The sequence below is a fragment of the Peromyscus maniculatus genome, chromosome 14, assembly GCF_049852395.1.
Source record: "Peromyscus maniculatus bairdii isolate BWxNUB_F1_BW_parent chromosome 14, HU_Pman_BW_mat_3.1, whole genome shotgun sequence".
Taxonomy (NCBI): domain Eukaryota; kingdom Metazoa; phylum Chordata; class Mammalia; order Rodentia; family Cricetidae; genus Peromyscus; species Peromyscus maniculatus.
In genome coordinates this window covers 85219242-85240453 of record NC_134865.1, presented here as the reverse complement: position 1 = coordinate 85240453, position 21212 = coordinate 85219242, and the positions used below count along the sequence as shown (strand labels likewise).

Below are 21212 nucleotides of genomic sequence, written 5' to 3'. Positions count from 1 at the left end.
GGAAGATGAGGTGAACTGACTGGTTCTCTCCCTCCCAGTTTCTCCAAGACTCTTGAGGAGCCACCCTGGTCTTCCTCTATTATTAGCTACTAGTGTTCTCTAAGCTACCTGTTCCTCAGCCTTGAACATAAGTGGCTCTTCTGTACCCGGCCCAAGATCTCCTCCGTCCCCAGGTAGTGCCTTTGCACTGGTGTCATGGTAATAATGAACTGAATCCATGAAGTGACTTGGTTGTTCTTGCTGGCCCCATTCATGGGCTCCATAAATTTTTGATTGAAACTTGAGGACCCAGCAGAGTACCAGGCACTGAGGAGGAGGAGGAGGAGAAGCAGCTGTGAACATGTGTGCACCTGTGTGCCCACTGTGCTCATTTTGCAGCATGCTGAGCTGACACCCAGGAAATTCAAAGGGTGGTGTGTGTGAAGAGCCCACACCTGTCCAACTCTTTGACGTCTCATCACCCTCTGAGAGAAGGTGGACGTTGTGGCCCCGCCAATACCCTATTGCCATACATGCCCAGAATCGCACCCTGTGAAGACAGCAGTTCTCCTCTGGGTGCAGTAAACACACAGCTAAGGGTCAAAGAGGCTGTGCTTCAGAGGAGGGGATGTCAGAGAGCCTGCGTACATGAAGACGTGTGTAGAGTCTCCTAATCGCAGGGTATTGCTTAGTGCTATGTGTACATATATGCATATACACTAAGGTATTATGTCTACTGTGCAGACCCATGCTTATACATTCCACGCTTTGCTCATCTGCTGGAATTTGGGGAGAAGAACCATGAGGTATCCATGACAGCCCTGAGGCTTCTGCAGAGAATGAAGAGGGATTGGATGCATACAGGCCGGCGCCCTTCTGGCCTCTGTGGAGCAGGTACAGTTTGGGCCATATGCCCCCAGGATAGCAGCTCAGTCTAGCACTTGGGTAGCAAATCCATGTGTGTGGGAGGGTACTAGCAGTCAAATGTAGGGTCCCATGCATAGTAGGTAAGTGGAACCCTAGCCGTCTGTCTGAGCCTTCAGCAGTCAAGCCCATGAGTTATTGGTTATAGTTCCAGAGTCCACCTTCCATGAGAGCTGTGTCCTGAACCCAGGACCAACCTGACCTTCATGGTTCTTACTCCTTAAGGACTCTGGCACTCGCTCTCCAGTTGACCACTGCAGGTTCTGAGATGAGAGACAGGACTTCAGAGGATGAAATGACAATTGGTGGCCCTAGTTCCACTCTAGGTTGTCTAACATTGCAAATTGTTGCCGCTCTCAGCATGATTAGTGATATGGCCTCTCATCTGAGACACTGAGTCCTTGCTAGCCCAGCAGCACAGTTGTTCTGGTTGCACCTGTAAGGACCTTCAGGGGCTGACTGGCCTAGACCAAGAGTCTAGGAAGTTCAGGAAGAGCTCCAGGCCAGCAGGGGCCTGTTCCTTCTGTAACATCCATCTTCCTACCTCTCTGCAATGTCAGGTACCACTTCTGCACCCAGTAGGGTGATGCTGCCTAAGACTCTGCTTGTATCTGAAACCTGATTTCCACGTTTACACTGCAGATTCCAGGGCCCCGTCTTACTGTGACCATAATTCACACTTGTCAGATGGTATCTTTAGGCTTGTGCCCGAGCCTCTTCCAGCTTTACTACATTCTCAGAATCCTCTGCTCCCATCATAACATGCATCACCTCAGAGCTAGTTTACATGCTTTGAGGGGTTATAAGAAATTCTCGATTTTCTGTTTTCCTTATGTTTAAAAGTAGAATGTAGCACAGCTTCAACCCAAAATAAGAATGGGACTATCATTGCCATAGACTGTGTGCATTATAGGTCTGTTTAGAAAAGCAAACACCCTGTTACCTTGTGGAAGCCACAGCAGACATATCCCACTCAGAGTTGTTCAGCTGGTCACTAGCGAGAGTCATTTCTGTGTGAGTTTCCTGATGATCTTATTTCTTTCCTAGCACTTTTGGTTGCAGCCAGAATGCATGATTTCCGGAGAACTGTCAAAGAAGTCATCAGTGTGGTCAAAGTGTGTGAGTCCACACTACGGAAGAGGTAAGCATTCTAGTTCACAGTGCGATGGCTACTGGGCCCATCTATATATTGGAGCTGCTACTGCCCTGGGCTGCTCTGCCCTTTGGAAGTGCCTGGCTTCCCACCCTAATGTCTCCTGAGATTAGTAGATTGTAATTTATAGAGGCTCCTCATCCCACAGATTGGAAGCAGGCAGAAAAGCTGCTTTGGAACAGCATCAGAGGCCTCTTCATCCCATTTGGTTTGTTCCATTATGGGCTTTGAGAGCCAAGTGACTTCTTGCTAGAGTTAGTTAAACCTCATCATGTCTGTTGTGGGCCACGACTGTGCCCAGCTCATCTGGGTAACCTGGGCAAGATGAACATGCCAAGGAATTGCTGGGAAACCTGCCATGGTTTCAACACTTGCTGACCATTTCTACTGAGGGTATATACTATAGTACCTTCTAGAAGCAAATTAGAAAATCATTTTAGTACTTTGCCTCTAATACCTTTAAAGTTACTTTTTCAAAAATTGTTATTACGTTTATTGATGTGTGTCTGTATGCACGTGCATGTACACATAGGTCACTGTACACAGTGGTGAGGTCAGAGGACGGTGCGGGGGAGGTCACCTCTCTCCTCCCACTGTGTGGGTCCCAGGGATCGAACTCAGGTCATCAGGCTTGGCCGCAAGGACTTCTATATGCTGAGCCAGTCTCACAAAGCCCTCTTTTTTTCCCGTTCCCCCACCCCCTTCTGAGATAGGGTTTGTTTATGTAGTCCTGGCCTGCCTGGAACTCACAGAGATCCTCATGCCTCAGCCTCCCCAGTGCTGGGATTAAAGGCTTGTGCCGCCAAGCCCAGCCTCTTTTTTTTTTTTTTAATTAATACTTTTTAAAAATGTAGTGTGTGTGTGTCGGTATGCATGCGGAGGTCAGGAGACAAACTACCAGAATTGTTTCTCCTTCTACTCTGGGGGTGCCAGGGCTCAAACTCAGGTTGTCAGACTTGGCAGCTAACACCTTATTTACTGATCCACCTTGTTAAGCTTAAATTTTTATTTTACTATTTTATTAAAGAGAGTTGGCCCTGCCCCTGGCCACTGCAGCAGAGGAGCTGTCCCACCCCTCACGGGAGAGCTGGTCCCACACTCAGGAAAGATGGCCCCACCCCTCACCACAGTTAAGGGAGGAGGGCTGGCCCTGATGGCATAGGCATAGAAGAGCTGACTTTGCCCCTCCCCTAAGGGGGGCTGGGCCCAGCAGCCTGGACTGATCATATCAGCTACCAACCAGACCCACATGCAGGGCTTTGAGTGAGCCCACCCCAACATCTACCCCATCTGTGACCTGCCAGAATTCGTGAAGGGACTGGTCCCGTGGAACCATAGTTGCAGGACCTCCATGACTCAGGGCAACAACAGGATATCAGAGAGGAATTTCGGTGAGAGTCCAGTGTTGATAGTGTACCAGAGGCCAGAGGCCTTGAACCAGACCGACAACGCACTGTAATGAACATTTGCAAGAAAAGACAAGGGGACAAAAGGGTACACTGTGTGACACACCACAGCTCCCGGTGTCACGAAGACCAATGAAGAGGTGTTGGAGAGTTGGGAAAGATGGAGGAGTGATGGGGGGGGGTTGTTTGTTTGTTTGTCTTTGTTTGGTTTTAATTAATATTTTTTATTTTCTTTTGAAGTGGATGCTGGGGGGGGGGCGGTAAGGGACAGATATGGAGGGACAGGGAAATGAGTGGGATTGTGATGCATGATGTGAAACTTTCAAAGAATCAATTAAAAAAATTATGTTAAAAAAATAGCCGAGTGGTGGTGGCGCACGCCTTTAATCCCGGCACTCGGGAGGCAGAGGCAGGCAGATCTTTGTGAGTTCGAGGCCAGCCTGGTCTATGGAGCAAGATCCAGAAAGGGTGCAAAGCTGCACAGAGAAACCCTGTCTCGAAAAAAAAAAAAAAAAAAAAAAAAAAAAATTTAAAAAATTGTAAGCTGGCCCTTAATCCCAGCACTTAGGAGGCAGAGGCAGGTGTATCTCTGAGTTTGAGGCCAGCCTGGTCTACAGAGGGAGTTCCAGGACAGCCAAGGCTACACAGAAATAAAAACCCTGTCTCAAAAAATAAATAAATAATAAAATTAAATTTTTAAAAAAATGTAGCCAAGCACTTCTGTAACTCCAGCTCTAGGTACCTCAAGGCAGAAAGATCAAGAGTTCAAGTCATCCTCTACATAGCACCATCAGAGCCAGCCTGAGCTACATGAGACTACTTTAAAAAACAAAAAACAAAAAAACCAAGCAAACAAATGTTAGCCAACAGAATGTGATCATAATCACAGTGCTTGTGGAGGTGAGGCCTGAGGATGGAGAGAGTTCAAGGTCAGTCCATCAAGATGGCTTAGCAGGTCAAGGAACTTGCCTCTGCTGCCAAGGCTGACAGCCTAAGTTCTATTATATGGTAGAATGAGAGAAGTGAGCCTACAAGTTGTCCTGCGACCTCTCCTTGTGTGCTGTGGCATGAATGCATGCTTGTATGCATGAGCACCCTCCCTGCATAAATGAACTAAATTTTTTAGTTTAAGAAAATGCAGCAGAGTTGCTGGATAAATTGTGTTGGCTGTCACAGAAGTGCCCTGCTCAGGTTGTTGGGTGGGTAGAGGTAGGTCTCCTACCTTGCAGGGTCTCCCGGGATTCCACCAGGGCCCAGAGGCAGGCACATGCAAGTAGTGAGGTCCGTGGGCTTTTTTCTGCTCTTTTGTATTAGGCTCACAGAATTTGAAGACACTCCAACCAGTCAGCTCACCATTGATGAGTTTATGAAGATTGACCTGGAAGAGGAGTGTGACCCTCCCTCATACACAGCTGGACAGAGGAAGCTGCGCATGAAGCAGGTGGCTCCATACCTCCCATTAGCACTCTAGTTTTCTAGGAACATTTGCTCTAACATCCTCACATCTGTTGAACTCTCCGGGCTGCTCACTTGGTCTTCTTTGGTCCTTGAGAATGAGTCTTAGGGGTGTGCCTTATATGGAACCTCCAAGCACTGTCCACATTGGGGCTCGCGGTGAGCTTTCTGTCCCTGGCCCATTGAGCCCATCCCCACAGCCAAGCTTTGTTTCTGGTTTATTCCTTGTCATCTGAGGCAGCCGCCACTGCAGCCAGACTTCCTCTCATTCTCCCTGAGCTGGTGACTACGCTCACACTAGGACGGTAGTCAGCAGGGGAGGCCAGAGGACCAGAGCTAGGTTGCAGCTGAGTTTTGGGGACTATCGGGGTGTATTCTGCACATGGGACAGACCTGACCCTTCGCAGTCAAGTTGGCTTGGGTGGGATGTTGAGGTTCTAAGTCTTTAGGTATTTAGAAAGGCTGCTCTGTCCAGGGCTGCATGCATGGTTGGAAGGAGAGGGCTAGGCCTACGCTCCATTCTGACCATCCCACAGCCTTGTCAATAGGGAGGCATTGAGCATTTGACTCCTTACCAAAGGCTCCTTTGTCTTTCAGCTGGAACAGGTCCTGTCAAAAAAGCTAGAAGAAGTTGAAGGTAACTAACCAGTTCTCACACACGTGCTTCCTTTTTGGTACAAAATCAACATGCTTACTTTTTGCTTTTAACTTGTTACTTTAGGTGAAATATCCAGTTACCAGGATGCCATTGAAATTGAGCTAGAAAACAGCCGGCCAAAGGCAAAAGGGGCTCTTGCCAACTTGTCAAAGGATGGTGAGTCCTCTCTGCCATTAAAGGCCTTGAAGGCGCTAGGCCAGCACCCTGACCTCCCCCACTCAATGGTCCTTGACCCCACCCCAGTCTGCCTGTCATCCCCTGCACTGGAGCACTACACGCATATCCAGTTATTGCCAGGACCTCTGTCCACTTGTGCACAGCCCTGCATGTGCTGCACTGGGAGCCCTGCTGGCCATTCCAGCTGGCCGCAAGGCCGTGACTGCAGGGATGCCCTTGTGCTGTCTGCCCCTGTTGAGCCACACATCAAGATGTAGGCTTTTCAGAGCTGCTATCACCATTTGTATTGCTAGACAGCTCTCTTCCAGGCTGTGCAGAATGAAAGCGTAAGTGTCGGCTTCCTTCCTTGGCACATGGTCTGGGGAAGCCACTCTGGGCATCCCTCTGGTTGCTCGTCTGTGCTCTCTGCCCATCACACGGGCACTGTGCTAGCATCCTGTGCTATGCCAGGCAAGTGTGAGTGTCCTTTGGGCTCCCCTCAGTGTTTGCAGACACTTGCTTATGTCCCATGTCCACATTAGGATCACCTTACCCACCCCTTCTCAACCCAGTCTGCCTCACTTGTCAGCGTGGGGAAAGCCACTGAGCTTTCTGTCCTTCTGTCCTGCTCTAACTTCCTCTCTGTCTGGGCTTTGCTCCTGTGCCAGCACCACACTGCTGCCCTCTGTGCGGCTGGGGTAAGCAATGTCTTTCCTCCTTTGGTCCACATGGCAGCTTGCAGCTTGACAATAGCATTGACTTTCGTGTGCTGGCTACTCCTGTGCAGTGTGAACTCTTGTCACTCATTAGTTTTCAGTCATTTTGTCATTGGGTTTTCCAAGTACTTGATTCTGTCATCTACACTTCGTCATCTACTATTGTTCTCTACCGGCTCTTAATTTCTTTCTTGAGTCTGCCTGGCCCTGCAGCATCTTGCTGATCTTGGTGACGGCAGTATATCCTCACTCCAGCTCCCATGGACTAGTGCGCATGCACTGAGCAAGTTGTTCCTTATCTGTCATGGCGAGTAAATGCCTGCCCATTGCTGTCAAGAGTTTTCTTATCTCCGTGCAAATGAGAGTTTCAGAGGATGACAGTATCTGTGGAGACCACAGGAGTTCCTGCAATGGGTGAATGTGATCCAGTGTCCTGACAGTCACACTACTGGGTTCTCCCTAATGCCTGCCCTACTCACGCCCATCCAAGGCTTTGGTTCTGTCTGTTTGCAGAGTTGAGTTTGCTACTTTTGATTTGTGTGTGTGTGTGTGTGTGTGTGTGTGTGTGTGTGTGTGTGTGTGTGTGTGTGTGTGATCTTTTCTTAACTTACAGTCTTATTTTCTAGCTGTCCTTTGCATGTACATAGTCTGCTGCCTTCTGTTTACCAGGTCAGTTACTTCTGCCTGGCTTCATCCTTCCTTCTAATTTTACTCCACCTTCCAGGTCACCTGCCTGACTTCTCTGTTCTGAGTCTGCTGACTGTGTACATTTGGGGCACTGAACTTCCTGTGAGAATTGTCATGTTTGCAGTTTCTTAGTCTCAAGATATTTCCCCTTCCACATGTGAGGGAGCTATGGAAATTCTGGGGGTAAGGTGTGTTCTGATATAGTTACTAACTGCTGCTTGAATTGTGCAGTAATCAGGAAATATTGCTGATATGTTCCTCCTTGGTACTTGGGCACGAAGTAGCCTAGACACTGCAGAGAGGCACCTTATGTCATGGGCACAGACGACATGTCCCACTTTCACTGTTAATAGATTGCGAGAACCTGCCACTGGTGGCTCTCCTTCAGAGATCTGGTCTTCCCTTACTTTGATTTCCCCAGTGGCTCCCTCATATACAGAGATGGGCGCTGACTTAGTATGATTCCCAAGGCTTATCTTCTACCACAGAAGCCACCCTCAAGCCTAGAGGCCTGACCCTTGGGCACATGTGAGGCCCAGGTGTCACTAAGTCTCTGCGTGTCCTCCTCCTTCACTTCATGTCTCCCTTGAGAACTTCTCCAACACAGAGACCATGCTTAGTGGCTTGATTCAATCTGGAGCATCCTTTTCCCTTAGAGGTTTGAAGTAAGCTGATCTACTCAATAAGCCTTTTTGATAGAGTTTTCTTGGTTTAGCTGTCTGTTCTAATGTCCTTTCTGTAATTTTTTATTCATTTCTCTTGAACTTTATCTGTTCCTCTTTCACACATCCTGGCTTTGGAGCACAGCAGAAAGCAACTAGCCACAGGCAGGGTATTCTGGGTCAGATTACACAGGCTGGGGGCAGAGGTGTGTCTTGCAGATCAGATATCAGAAGGTATAATGCACAGGCTACAGGCTGTATTTGGTTCTAAAGTGCCTTTGGCTTTTGAGCTTTGCCTGTGGACATGTGTGATGTAAGGTGAGGCCAGCACCATAGTCACTGTGGTTATAGACCTGTCGCTGCCACTGTCTTCCTGTCCTTTGTAATGGCACCCCACCCCTCCCTACTCCAGGTTGCCACTGGCTGCTTTCTGTCACTGAATTAGTGGTCTTTTCTAGACAGAGTGTGTACCCTTGTCTTTCCTCGGCGTTATTTTTATGTTGCCCATTGGTAGCATGGTCCATTTTACTGTGGAGCTGCCGTCCGTCCGTTCGTCCGTCAGTGTGGTAAAGTGCTCCTCAGTCCTGTGTGTGCATTTGAGTTAGTTCCAGAGAAAGCTGTGCAGTCTCTGGTGGGCAGAGTGGAGTTGCTGGTCTGGTGGAGGTGGCAAAGAGTGCGCAGCAGCCCCCACTGCTCTCCCACTGTCCGCATGCATGACCAGCACTCCGTCTTCTCTCCATCCTCTCTGAGGAGGTCACCAGTGTGTGGTGTTCTGAGACTGTAGAAGACGTGCTCATGCTCTGACTTGGTCCAGCTGGCGTGTCTCTCAGGGCTCAGAGACCGTGCCCTGTCTAGCTGTCTGCCCTCGTGTATTCTCTGTGCTGGTCTGGCAGGTCTGTCTTTTGGTCCCTCTTTTATTTGGGTTCTGTGTTGTCTGAGCATAGGTAGGTGCTCTCTACATGTCCTAGACTGTCCTTTCAGACAGGTTCTAAAAAAGCTATGGCTCATCTTTGTCTTGACAGTGTCTTTCACAGAACAAACATAATTCTTTCTTTTTTTAATCATAATTATTTCAAAATCTATTTATCTATGTTTCATGGGTTCTGCTTTAGTGTTGTTGAAGGTATTTTTGCCTAACTCTAGATCACAAACTTTATTGATCTTTCCTGAATGTTCTTACGCTCTCAGATACCACATTTAAGCCAGCTTTTGCACAGAGCATGAGGACTAAACCAGGCCATTCTTTTTTTTTTTTTTTTTTTTTTGGTTTTTCGAGACAGGGTTTCTCTGTGTAGCTTTGCGCCTTTCCTGGAACTCACTTGGTAGCCCAGGCTGGCCTCGAACTCACAGAGATCCGCCTGGCTCTGCCTCCCGAGTGCTGGGATTAAAGGCGTGCGCCACCACCGCCCGGCTAAACCAGGCCATTCTTGCACGTGGGCAACCAACACCGTTTGCTGGCAGGACTGTGCTTTCTCTGCTGCAGAAAAAGGCATGCTTTTTGGTAGTTTTTGTGTTCTTGGTTATTTTGCAGCTTTGCAAAAAATGTTTCTGTTACAAAAGTGGGCTCTCTCTGGCTTTCTGCCTGGTTGACAGGTGGTGTGCGAATCGTGTGTCCCTAGGCTCCGGTGAGGACGCCACATCCAGCCCGTTTTGTGAGGAGGACACGGAGGATGAGGAGCTGGAGGCTGCTGCCAGCCACATGAACAAGGACTTTTACCGAGAGCTCCTGGGGGATGATGGCGGCTCAGAAGCAGCAGAAGGCCCTGATGGGGGCAGCAGGCCCCTGGCCCTGGAGTCCCTCCTTGGGCCCTTGCCCACAGCAGCCAGCCTGGGCATCTCCGATTCCATCCGAGAGTGTATCTCCTCCCCAAGTGGGGATCCCAGTGAGTGCCCTGGGACGGGGGAGGTTTATAATCTGAAGGTCTGTGCTGTGGATTAGACCAGAAACACCATGGGCTTGGGTGAGGCTCTGCTGGGCCCTTGCACAATAGTCAGTGGTCCTGGGTGCTCTAGTTTCCTTATCTTGCTGTGATAAACAACCTGTCAAAGCAACTGTGGGGACAGCTTTTGCTTACAATTCCAGGTTATAGTCCATCATTTCAGGGAGGTCAAGGCAGGAACTCAAACAACTAATCACATCAGATCCATAGTCAATAGCAAAAAGGAAACAAACATCATTGCTCGCTTGCTCCTATCTAGCTTTCTCCTGTCTTATCTAGTTTAGGACTCCCTGCCTAGGGAATGGTGCCACCACAGTGAGCTGGGTCTTTCTATGTCAATTAACAATCAGGACAGACCTCACAGACATGCCTACAGGCAAACCAGATAAAGATGTTTATTCAATTGAGATTCTCTTCCTGGGGGATTCTGAATTGTGACAAGTTGACATCTAAAAGTAACCATCACACAGGGTAAAGAGCTGGGTATGTGCCAACATGCTGAGATGCCAGCTGGCCTTGTTACCATCGTAGGCTTCCTCTAGTCCAGCTGCTTTGGCTGGCTAGCTTATGGCATGGGCCCTGAGTTTCGGTGGCTACCAGATGACTAAGGAAGGGTCTGGCATAGCCCTGAGTCATGCAGGTGAGGGGACCAGGCCGTTGCTGGAGTGGGAGAGCCTAGGTTAAGGTGCTTCTTTGCTGTCAGTGTCACTGCTGAGCTCGAGCATGGACAGAGGAGACACACTAGCCAACAATCGCCCCTGCCATCCAACAGTGCCAGACCCCTGCCGCTTCTTTCCCTTGGCCTTTAAAACCTTGGGAGGGGGGCTGGAGTAATGACTCTGAGGTTAAGAGTACTGACTTGCCCTTTCAAAGGACTGGGGTTTGATTCCCAGTACCCACGTGGTGGCTCTAGTCCCAGGGGGATCTGCACACATGTGGTGCACAGACATGCGTGTAGGCAAAAAATCCATACACACAAAATAAATTCTAATAAATGAAGAAGGACTGAGGGACACTGGTGGTCTGGAAGGGTAACAGGTCCTGTCCCTGTAATCTGGCTCTGCCCTCCTGATCAGGTGAAGAGTTGACCTTTGCTTAGAGGGTGTGGCCTCTCAAATGGGTGGAACGACTGAGAAATGGGGCCCGTATGAGGGGTACACCTCTCAGTTGAGGAGGCAAAATGCCAATATATAGTGGACAGTTGAATATCTGCTTTGAGGGAGCAGGTAATTCAGAGCAATACAAAGGGACTTGTCAACCCGATCATAGGGAGCCCAGAGCAGAAAGCAAGGGAGGTGGAGCAGACTTGAGAGCCCCCAGGGGTGGTAGGACACCAGTGCTTTAGCCTGGAATAGGAAAGCAGCAGGCCCAGACCAGGCCTTCTAGCAGCTCTGTCTGTACCCAGTCCTTGACCTGAGCTTGAGTTTCTTGTTGAGGACACTGGGCCTCTTTTCTTTCTTGATGGGCAAGTGTTAAGGTGACATTCTCTCAAAGGAGGCTCTTGCAGCCTCTTTGCCCCAGCCCTGAGTCCCAAGCACCAAGCATCCCCATGGTGAGCAGTATCTGCTAGGGCAGCCTCTGTGACACTGATGGGGCTCTTCTCTCTAGAAGACACTTCAGAGGACGGGGAGCTGGACCTCAGTGGCATCGATGACCTTGAGATTGACAGAGTAAGTCCTGACTCCCCTTGTCCATAGTGGTGGTTGGGAGGCTAAAGTGGGGTTGAACTAGCTTCAGGGCCCGTCACTCACCTTTAGCCTCTCTGTGCATTGTGGCTTTCTCAGCTATTCCCTCACAGGTGCCAGGGGTGGGTCTCAAGTTGTAGTGCCTGTGGTCCAAACATGCCCCTGGACTCCCTCCTCCAAGCTCCATTCCAAAGCATCCTTGGTTGTCCTGTGCCCTTCCTCTGAAACCCCAAACTACCCTACCAGGACCTTGTTGGGAAGGCCCTGAGCTCTGCACCTGGCCTTGGCCCTCACAAATATATTGTGCATCTCTAATCCCCCCATACCAGGGGCCCCAGACTATACACTAACACTTGGCTATGTGTGTTAGTGATCTGCCTCACAAGGCTTAGGAACTGTGAATACTGGCTCACGCTGCAGGATAAAGTTGGCGGAGGAGGACAGAGGACTGACGGCTTCTGTGCTGGAGGGGGCTTCCCACATCCTTTCTTTTAGCAATTTAAGCATATAAATAGGAAGCTAGTTGCTGAGACATCTTAGCATACCTCAGAGCTGAACCTCAAAGATCTGAAGCCACTTCATTGTGCTTTCCACAGTACATCCTGAACGAGGCAGAAGCTCGGGTAAAAGCTGAGTTGTGGATGCGGGAGAATGCTGAGTACCTGCGGGAACAGAGGGGTGAGTACCCATCTATGCATCTGCCCAGGACCCAGGATATGCCCCTGGCTGAGGCCAGCTGTTTTGTTCACCTTACAGAGAAAGAAGCAAGAATAGCAAAGGAGAAGGAGCTTGGCATCTATAAGGAGCACAAGGTGGGTGCCTCTTGACAGCCTAACTCAGCCTTAGTGTTGGCTGATAGGAAACCATTTGGGAACACCTCTGCCCTGTGTCCATAGGCGCATGGCTGGGACAGGCAGTGGGAGCCATAGGACCCCCACCCCTGGCTGCAGGTTGTTGTGTTCCTTTACAGATGGTTGTTCCATGCAGCTTTGTAGTGCGAGATCCAGCACAGCTGCTTAGGGAGACCAAATTGAGATGTGGGGCTGGACTCAGAGGTTCTTGGGCTTCAGGCCCTTGTTGAGGACACAAGACACCCTGTCTTGGTGCCTGTATTCTTTGATAGCAGGCAAGCAGTCTTGGTAACTCGGCTCAGCTGCTCCCTCTGGGCCTTCGGTCTCCAAGTGGAAGGAGCTGAACCTTTTAGGAGCCAAGTGAGAAGATGTGATGCTGGCAAAACTCGGTCCAGGGTGGAAGCTCAGAGAATGAGTAGTACCTGCCTCAAAGGAGGGCTAGAGACTTGGGCAGGAAAGGAGGTCCCAAGACTCCATGCCACCCCGCATCATGTTCCGTGCTCTGGGAGGCACTTTCCTTTTCTGTACACAAAGGCTTTGCTAGGAAGGGTTGGTGTGCAGGAACTGAGGTAGCCAGTGCCAGGGCTGGGAGCTGCCAAGGTAGATACAAGTCAAGCCAACTTACTGTGCCTCTCCAGATGGGCCACAGCTGTGGTTCAGGAGTAGACGGTAGGTGTGAAGCTAGCACGTGACAGAAGGAGTTTGTGTGTGTGTGTGTTTCATTCAGCCCAAGAAGTCTTGCAAACGCCGGGAGCCCATATTGGCCAGCACAGCTGGGGAGGCGATCGAGAAGATGCTGGAACAGAAGAAAATCTCCAGCAAGATCAACTACAGTGTGCTGCGGGACCTGAACAGCAAGGGTGGGGGCAGCCCACCCAGGGAGGACTCGCAGCCCCCAGAGCGTGCCAGCACCAAGAAGCTGTCACGGAGGAAAAGAGCCTCTGGCAGGAATAGTGCTGACCCGGGGACAAGCGTGGGCAAGAGGTATCATTGTCCTGCCCCTTGGCCTGGGGGCTGACTGTTGTTTGCAGCCACAGCTTCAGGAGCCACACTGTATGCTGAATGCTGACAAGCCCATCTCCAAATGTGGATGTGTCCTGACCCCCCTCTACACACACACACACACACACACACACACACACACACACACACTTCTGGGTCCCAGAGTCGAGAGGCTTCTGGCGGCAGCAGGCCCTACTCCGTCCCCAGAGAGCAGTTGAGCACTTAGTGCGAACGGGCTCTTCAGCCCCGCCACACCCACACCCTTCTGCACTCCTGAGTGAATAGGAAACCACTCAAGGGCCAGAGCAGGCCAGCCTCAGCATGGTGGGTCCATGTTGCTCTTCAGCTTGACAAGGGGGTATTTGAGGGTGGTCAGGTGCATGTGGGCCTCCTGTGCAATGACTTACTCTAGGGTGGTAGCTTGCAGCTTTCCTGATGAGGTCCCAAGTGAGCTGATTCCCTTGACTCTGGAGATAGGCTGGACACCCAGTGTGGCTACCATCCACCTGCCCTGAGACTCCTGTGAGGTGCTGCCTGCTCAGTGTCCATGTTTGAATTAGCCATAGCTGTCTAAGGGGAAGCCAGGAGTGCGTCCATGTATCTAGTGACATCCTTTGTGCACCTCTGTGGTGTTGCTTCCCTTCTGCTGTTGGTGGGCTGTTGTTTTCTTAAGAACAGAAAGCTGCTGTAGTCTCAGGAGGGTGAGGCAGGGGGATGGTGAATTCAAGGCCAGCCATGGCTACATAGTGAGATCTAGTCCCCCAAATAATACAAAACTAGCTGAAAAGGTAGCTCAGTGGTTAAGAGATACCCGAGTTCAGTTCCCAGCCCACATGTCAGGCAGCTCCTGGAACTCCAGGGGATCTGTGTTCTCTTCTGGCCTCCACAGGTACCCATACAAGCACGATACAGCCTCAGCCTCTCTCTCTCTCTCTCTCTCTCTCTCTCTCTCTCTCTCTCTCTCTCTCTCTCTCTCTCTCTCTCTCTCTCTCTCTCTCTCCCCTCTCTCTCCTCTCTCTCCTCTCTCTCCTCTCTCTCCTCTCTCTCCTCTCTCCCCTCTCTCTCTCCCCTCTCTCTCTCCTCTCTCTCTCTCCCCTCTCTCTCCTCTCTCCCCTCTCTCCCCTCTCTCCTCTCTCCAGTGCACCATCACTCCAGGCTTTAATATCTTGGTGTTTTCATTTTTTGTATCCTAAGTCTGATCCAGCTGGAACTTACTTTAGCAAAAAGAGTAAGGCGAAAGCCACACTCAGGCTTCTGGGTGGATGCTGTAGACAGGGTCTGTCTGAAGGAAGCCCTTCCTACAGTTGGCTCAGGTGTTCCAAGTCTCCTGTCTCCAAGCTGATGGTTGCTCTACTTTGTACAGCCTGGTAGTGTTTGCTGGGCCAGATTCTTGAGAACATTTTTGTACATGGCCCGTTATTTTTTTCATGAACTGAGAATGAGATGTCTAGGCTAGGCCTCTTCCCACTGCCACTCTCACCGCCTTGTGTGGTCCCAGTCCCCCTGCCCCAGTTGGTGGCACAGTTGTCATAGGGTCTGGAGTTCCTAGGCCCTGATGCGGCGCCCTCTACAGGATCTTCCTGTGATTCCTTCCAGCTGCTTCTGTGTGTGGGCAGGTACTTAATTTCTCTCCATTCGTTATGTTCCCAGAACCTGTTGGGGTCCCCTGCTGCCTCGAGGTCTTCCCTTGACCCCTTGGTGCCTCAGGTTGGCTGTCCCCCCCGCCCCCATCAGTGCTGCTGTACTGAGCGCTGAGTCAGCACGGCTGCTTCGGGTAGGAGCTTCCTCAGAAGGGAGCTGGGTTTTCTCAGCCCCTCTTTGAGATGACTGAGTAGAGAGCTGTGGGCTGAGTTCCCACTGCAGCTCTCCTTGCACATGTAGGTCAGATGGGGCAGGGACCAGGACTCGGCCTTCCCTAACCGCCCAGCCCCAGCCTCAGCCACCAGGAGGCATTCTCGGTTCTGCTTATTGTGGCCAGATCACCATCCTTGTCTGTCCAGCTGTAGCTAGGAATGGGTGCCGAGTCTGATGGCTCTGAGCACTCACAGGTCCAAGTTGAAGCTCAGCTAGGCTGCTCCTGTCAGTGCTGGGAGAGTCTTGTTCTAGTACAGGGATTCAAGCTTCCTTTGTGGCCATGTGGCCAGGGGAAGCCTGCTAGAGTCAGAGTTTGTGAATATCTGATATCCTGAGGGGTTATGAAGGTCTCAAGGCTGGGATGCCCCCTGCCTATACCCACCGCTGCACTCATGTCTGCCTTACTCAGCACAGCCAGTTCAGATAGTTCCATCAGGGAAAGGAAAAAGACCACCGGGCTGTAGGAGCAGTCTAGCAGGTGAGGTTGGTGTAGCACTCAGCATCTACCTCTGGGAAGGTGTTACCCTAATGGATCCAGTGCTCCAGACTTACACAGGTTTCCCAGGTCAGACTCAAGCAGGCTTCAGCTCAGTAGAGGCAGTGCCCAGATCCCACGTGCAGCCCTCACTTGCTCTGTGGCTGTCCTACAGAAAGTGTCCTGGCCAGAGTCCTCAGTCATGGGGTGTTTATGAAAATGTAGCATTTATGGTCAAGGCTGAGAGATTAACAGCAGTGTGGTTCCCTAGGCCTGTGGTTGATAGGGATTATCACTGAAGCTGTGATCTGAGTAATGCCATGCTGAACCTATTCTCTAGGCATTTACAGATTCTTCTGTGAGCCTTGGCCAACTGCTCTTGGGTCTGCATGGGTCCTAAGAAGGTCATGAACACCTGTAAAAAGGCTTCAGCTCCCTCGCTAAGGTGTTCTGTGCCATCTGCCTGCTACGAGATTATCTTTTCAGTATCATCAGAATATCCAGTATGTCACAGCTGGGCAAGGCTGGGCCTCAGAGGGCCCAGTGCAGAGCATGATTCAAGCCTTCACCTACCTACATAGTTGTGCCCTAGAAGAAAAGAGTCTTGACCCTCCCCATGCCCAGAGTCCACTTACACTGATCTGTGTGGCCTGTCTGCTCTGGAATGGGTGACCCATTTTCCTTTCTGTTTCTTGTGGACATGATGCCAAAGGTACCTTTGTGTTTGGAAGTCCTAGGGAGGTCTAAGGCAGCCCAGGTGGAGGCAGGTGGCCAGATGTGGGTCTGCCCACCTCTTTCTCCTCTTCATAACTGTCTATCCCTCTTCCTCACTTTCCCTGGCTGCAGATTGACCAGGGAGAGGGGTCATAGAATCTTGCACATGGTCACTGCCCAGGACCTCACATACCTGTTCAGAGGGGGTGGAAAGACAGTCCATCACCTTGACTTTGGGGTGCCCACTACATGGCCAAAAGGGGAGGCACCTGATGGATCTTGCATTTTGTGGGGTGGGGTTTTGGACAGGGTTTCTCTGTGTAACCCTGGCTGTCCTGGAATTCACTCTGTAGATCAGTCTGACCTCAAACTCTTGGAGTGCTGGGATTAAAGGCATGTGCCACCACCACCCAGCTGTATCTTACATGTTTATATTGTGTTTATATATCTCCTATCTATGACAGAATGATGGCAGGCATTGATTAATGCCAGACAGCGGGTCAAATCAGGATGGACACAGCAGCAGTGGTATTTCAGGTAGTAAAACTGAGGAATAGGTGAGATCTAAGGTCAGAAGGAGGCCAAGGGTAGGAAGAGAGACTGGGGTAAGACTGGTGGCGACACTAGCAGAGGTGGTGAGGGTTCTGTGTCTCTGGGGAGGTCTCCCTGTGGAGTGGCAAGGGTGGGCCCCAGAGTGTGCTGGACCTGCCATGAGGCCGGGCATCTGCCTGGTCGAGCGAGGGCCTCAGTCCTGCTAGTAAGTGATGGTCAGCAGGCAGGTGTGACCTGAGACGACAGACTGTGAGCCTGCCTGCCTGGACAGAGCCTCATTCTCTGTGTGGTACACGCGCGCGCGCGCATGCACACACACACACACACACTCACACGCACACACACACGCACACACACGCACACACACACACACACACATACTCACATACTCACACACACTCACACTCACACACACTCACACACACTCACACACTCGCTCACACACACTCTCTCTCTCCCTCCCCCTGCCCCCCTCTCCCTTTCCCTCCTACACCAGCCTGAACTGAGGTTGCTTCTATGCTTTCTTTCAGGTTGAGGCCTCTGGTGTCTACACAGCCAGCTAAGAAGGCAGCTGTGGGAGAGGTATGTTGTCCTGTACAACCAGGGCAGGGCTCAGGAGCACAAGTTGCCATCAGGCTTGGCAGGGAGAGGCCCAGTTGGTTGCTGCTCAAGTGTTGGCCTGGCTCCTGCTGAGAATCCTGAAGCTCAGGGTGTGAGGGTGCCTGGGTCACAGAAGTGGAGCAGGCAGGTGGTAAGGGCAAGTTATGTGCTGCTGGCGTGCGGCTGAGGGTAAACTGTCCACCACTGTGGTCTAGTGTAGGCAGAGGCTAGATTGCATACCACAGGGCCCTCCCTCCCTTCCTCCCTCCCTCCCTCAGGTGATAACAGCTTTGGAAGAAAGGAGGGCTGGGACTTCATAGCCCCAGGAAACCGGAAGGAGATAGTGGATGCTAGGGGGCAGGCTAATCCACTGACCAGCTCACATGTAGGGTGGGAGCTCTGAAGAGAGAACTTGAGGGTCCCACAGTCAGCAGGAGGGTAGCACACACTCTGCTTTTATCTCAGAGACAGGCTCTCTCTTTCCAGGCCTTGCTCTTAAGTCCCCCTGCCCTGGGCGCTGAGCCCATCAAGCCATCAGCGGTCTTGGTGGAGAGCGGCCCTGTGTCGTACCATCCTGAGGAGGATGCAGACGAGGAGGACGCCGAAGAAGAGGATGGAGAGCCTTGCGTCAGTGCTCTGCAGATGATGGGTGGCAATGGTAGGTATGGCCCACGTGGTTATGGGCACAGTACAGGAACTTTGAGGGAGCATCCAGAGAAATAAAGACAAAGCCATCCACCCAAGTAATTTCCAAATATGAGCCTATTGGCTACAAACTAAAATTCTCTCTACAAAGAAGGGAACTAGGACACTTAAAATCGGCCATGTTGATTTTGAGGCTCCTGAGTATGCTAAAAGGAGCTAGGCAAAGGCTAGGAGGCCAGCTCCACAGGGAAGGTGAGTCATCTACCATGAAGGTCAAGGTTCTGGGCTTGTGGGGAGTCAGAAGGCGGGCTGTTGAACGAGTAGAGAAATGTCTGGGTTGGCCATACTGTTTACAGAGCCCAGGAAGGCGCCAAAGCCTCCATACAGGGCGCATGACCAGTCTACCAGCCCCAAAGACTTCTGGGAATAGGGTGAAATGGTGGTCTTTCAGGTGGTGTGGCCTGTGAGATGAGGCAGTGGGGTTGGTGTTGGGAGCTGGGGATGTGACCGTGGCTCGCTCTGGCACCAGAGGGCTGCCTAGACTTCAGCAACTGTCCTCTGTGCTTTGCAGATTACGGCTGTGATGGTGACGAGGATGATGGCTACTGAGTGGACCTCAAGGCCAGGCAGCATCCTGGTGCTAGACTCCAAGTGTTTTATGGGGCTCACAGGCATGGTTTCTGGGACTCAACCAGTCAAGCACTGCCCCACTAGATTTGAAGCACTCTTCCCATGGCCACACCATGGCCACATCATACCTACTGTTGGGAATCATGTTTTGAGCAATGTACAGAATATTTTTGCCCAGCAAAGGAAGCCAGCTGTGTGTTTATGTGTAATGAAACATGGTCAGGGAGTAGCTAGGTCAGGATCCCACTCCATGGCATAGCCTTGTAGTCATTGATTGACCAGAAATCCTCAGGCAGGCTCTGTGAGCTCCTGTCATAGGGAGATGGCAGCACTAAGGGGCTTCCTTCACTCATGAAGTAGAACCTTGGCCTTAGCCTGCTGCCAGTGTTCTCTGCCCACCCTTCACACCCTGGAAGGGTAGGGTTGGGCAGAAGACGTGGCAGTTACTGCTCTGTGCTTAGCAGCTGTAGTCTGGAGCACCTGCCTTTAACTGCAGCCCCAGCTCCCTGCTGAGGTGGACACGAGCTCTCTACCACCTCTAATGTCTGTTCACCGTCTGAACCACCAGGAGCATTATAGGCCTCAGCCTCTTGCTTAGGACTCATGAGTTGTGCTCCCAGGAGCCCTTGAGGCTGCCCAGTAGCAGATTAGTCCAGTTCATCAGCAGCGCTCAGAAAGCGGAGACCAGCAGACCACATGCATCTGCATGCAGCTTCCTGCTAATGTCCAGACGACCCCTGTGGAGTTCTGGGTTATGGCCCTGCCCTGTCACCTGGAACGGAGCCCTCTGTCAAGAAAGCCTGCAAGCTGTTTCCTCACGAGAAGGCCCAGGACTATCCTCAGTGCACTTAACTCGGGCCTTCCTTTCCTGGACGCAGCCCTGGATGTGAGTCTTCACTACCTGGGCTGAGGCAGAATATTTGACTCTGTTTCGAATCAAGAGGTGGGGGGCCAGGCCTGAGATGACTGAGGTGGGGGGGGGCAGACTGCAGATGGAAGTAGATAGGTGGGACAGATACGGAGTGATTTGGATGAGAGGATTGCAAAATGCTTTTAGATTGTGTACGGGAGTGTGGAACCATAATCAAGGGTCCATCCTAGGGTGGGGCCAGCTTCACAAGAGTGAGGTCACAATCATGGTAGGCAGCCATGACACTGGTCCAGAGTATTTTTAGGATGTTTGTATGCTTATATGTGACAGGACTTGCCTATGGCATGGAGAGAGTACCGGGCTGAGGGGTGGAGGTAAGAGCTGCAGGAACAGAAACAAGTATCCTGAACAGAAGCTGAGCCCTGCTCCCCAGCTCTGCCTTGTCTGTCATGAGAAAGCAGGAAGGGGGTGTTGTCAATGCTAAAAATGAGCAAGAGCCAGTCGGGCTGAAATGGTCTTGTGAGGAGAGGGTTGAAGAAAGTCAGGGCAGAGGGAAGGGGCCGTATCTGCTGTCCCTGCAAGGTGGGTGAGTAGCATAGTGGGCGGATCCTGAAATGGTTGAGAGGCCCAGGTGCTGAGGAGTAAGGTCCCAGTAGGGGGCAGCCGTGGAGTGGGCAAGGGTACCTCTGAGCTGAGGGCACCGCTTTGTATGTGAGCCGCCACCAGCACTCATGTGAGGCTAAGGAGGCATTGGGTCTGTGTGACCCTGTTCTGCATACGGTTGGTTTATTTCTAGGTGCTCTTTTCTGACTGAGGTTACCACAGCATGATCCCCCTGCCTCAGATCTTCCCAGAATGCAGAGCAGTGCCTTAGGCAGCCTCCTGGGGCAGAACCAGGCCTCACCATACTGGACCTTCAAAGAGGGAAGAGGGGGTCCATTGGATCCTGCATTCTAGACTGGGACCCTGTCTTGTGTACACACTGGAGTGCTGAGAAGAAGGAAATTGTACTCTCTCTCTGCCTCCTCTACCCTCTCCTACTGCCTTTCTGCTAGGGTGAGGGAAGTGCAGGGGAAGCTACTGTAGTCTGCACTGTCCAGGGTTCTTGCCAGCCACCTGAACTGAGGTACCTAGTACTTAGTGGTCACCACCATCTTCAGCCCCGGTGATCACCCAGTGATCACCGGGGCAGGACAGTAGCAGTCAGCAAAGGTTCCCAGTAGCCTGCACATCTGAGCTTAGTGTGGGCGCCTGTCTCTAGACGTAACCGGGGCTGCTTACAGGAGCTGGGCCACAGAACGAGAGGTCATAGCAGTACAAGAAAGTGAGGGACTGTTCCCACTTGTGGCTCTTCTGTCCTGAGCCATTGGGCCCAGTGAGAACCATGTGCAGCCTACCCTGGACCCCAGGTTCCTGTCCAGCTGCTTTACCTAACTGTATACCTACCGGAGCAGGAGTGAAATAAGCCCTGTGGGGGTGGGACACTCCTTTTATACCTAGTTAGAAGGTAGAGAATGAGCTCTGACCATGTACCTCCTTTGGTCATGTCCTTGGTATTTGCCTTGCAAGTGCCTGGATTAAAGATGTGCACCCCCTG

General features: G+C 51.3%; 1 protein-coding gene across 2 annotated transcripts in view; it reads left to right on the top strand.

Annotated features, from left to right (window-relative positions):
* Brf1 (BRF1 general transcription factor IIIB subunit) overlaps window positions 1–21212 on the top strand; it is a 51364-nt gene extending 30152 nt beyond the window's left edge. The window contains exons 6-18 of one of the 2 annotated variants that reach the window (XM_006988013.4): window positions 724–873; window positions 1951–2044; window positions 4777–4903; window positions 5515–5554; window positions 5639–5731; window positions 9416–9679; window positions 11345–11406; window positions 12018–12099; window positions 12178–12233; window positions 13000–13256; window positions 17400–17451; window positions 17956–18127; window positions 18686–21212. In XM_006988013.4, coding sequence (XP_006988075.1) covers window positions 724–873; window positions 1951–2044; window positions 4777–4903; window positions 5515–5554; window positions 5639–5731; window positions 9416–9679; window positions 11345–11406; window positions 12018–12099; window positions 12178–12233; window positions 13000–13256; window positions 17400–17451; window positions 17956–18127; window positions 18686–18723 — 1487 coding nt within the window. In that variant the 3' untranslated portion in view covers window positions 18724–21212. The remainder of the gene's footprint in view (window positions 1–723; window positions 874–1950; window positions 2045–4776; window positions 4904–5514; window positions 5555–5638; window positions 5732–9415; window positions 9680–11344; window positions 11407–12017; window positions 12100–12177; window positions 12234–12999; window positions 13257–17399; window positions 17452–17955; window positions 18128–18685) is intronic. The other variant, XM_042261261.2, reaches the window with a different exon arrangement.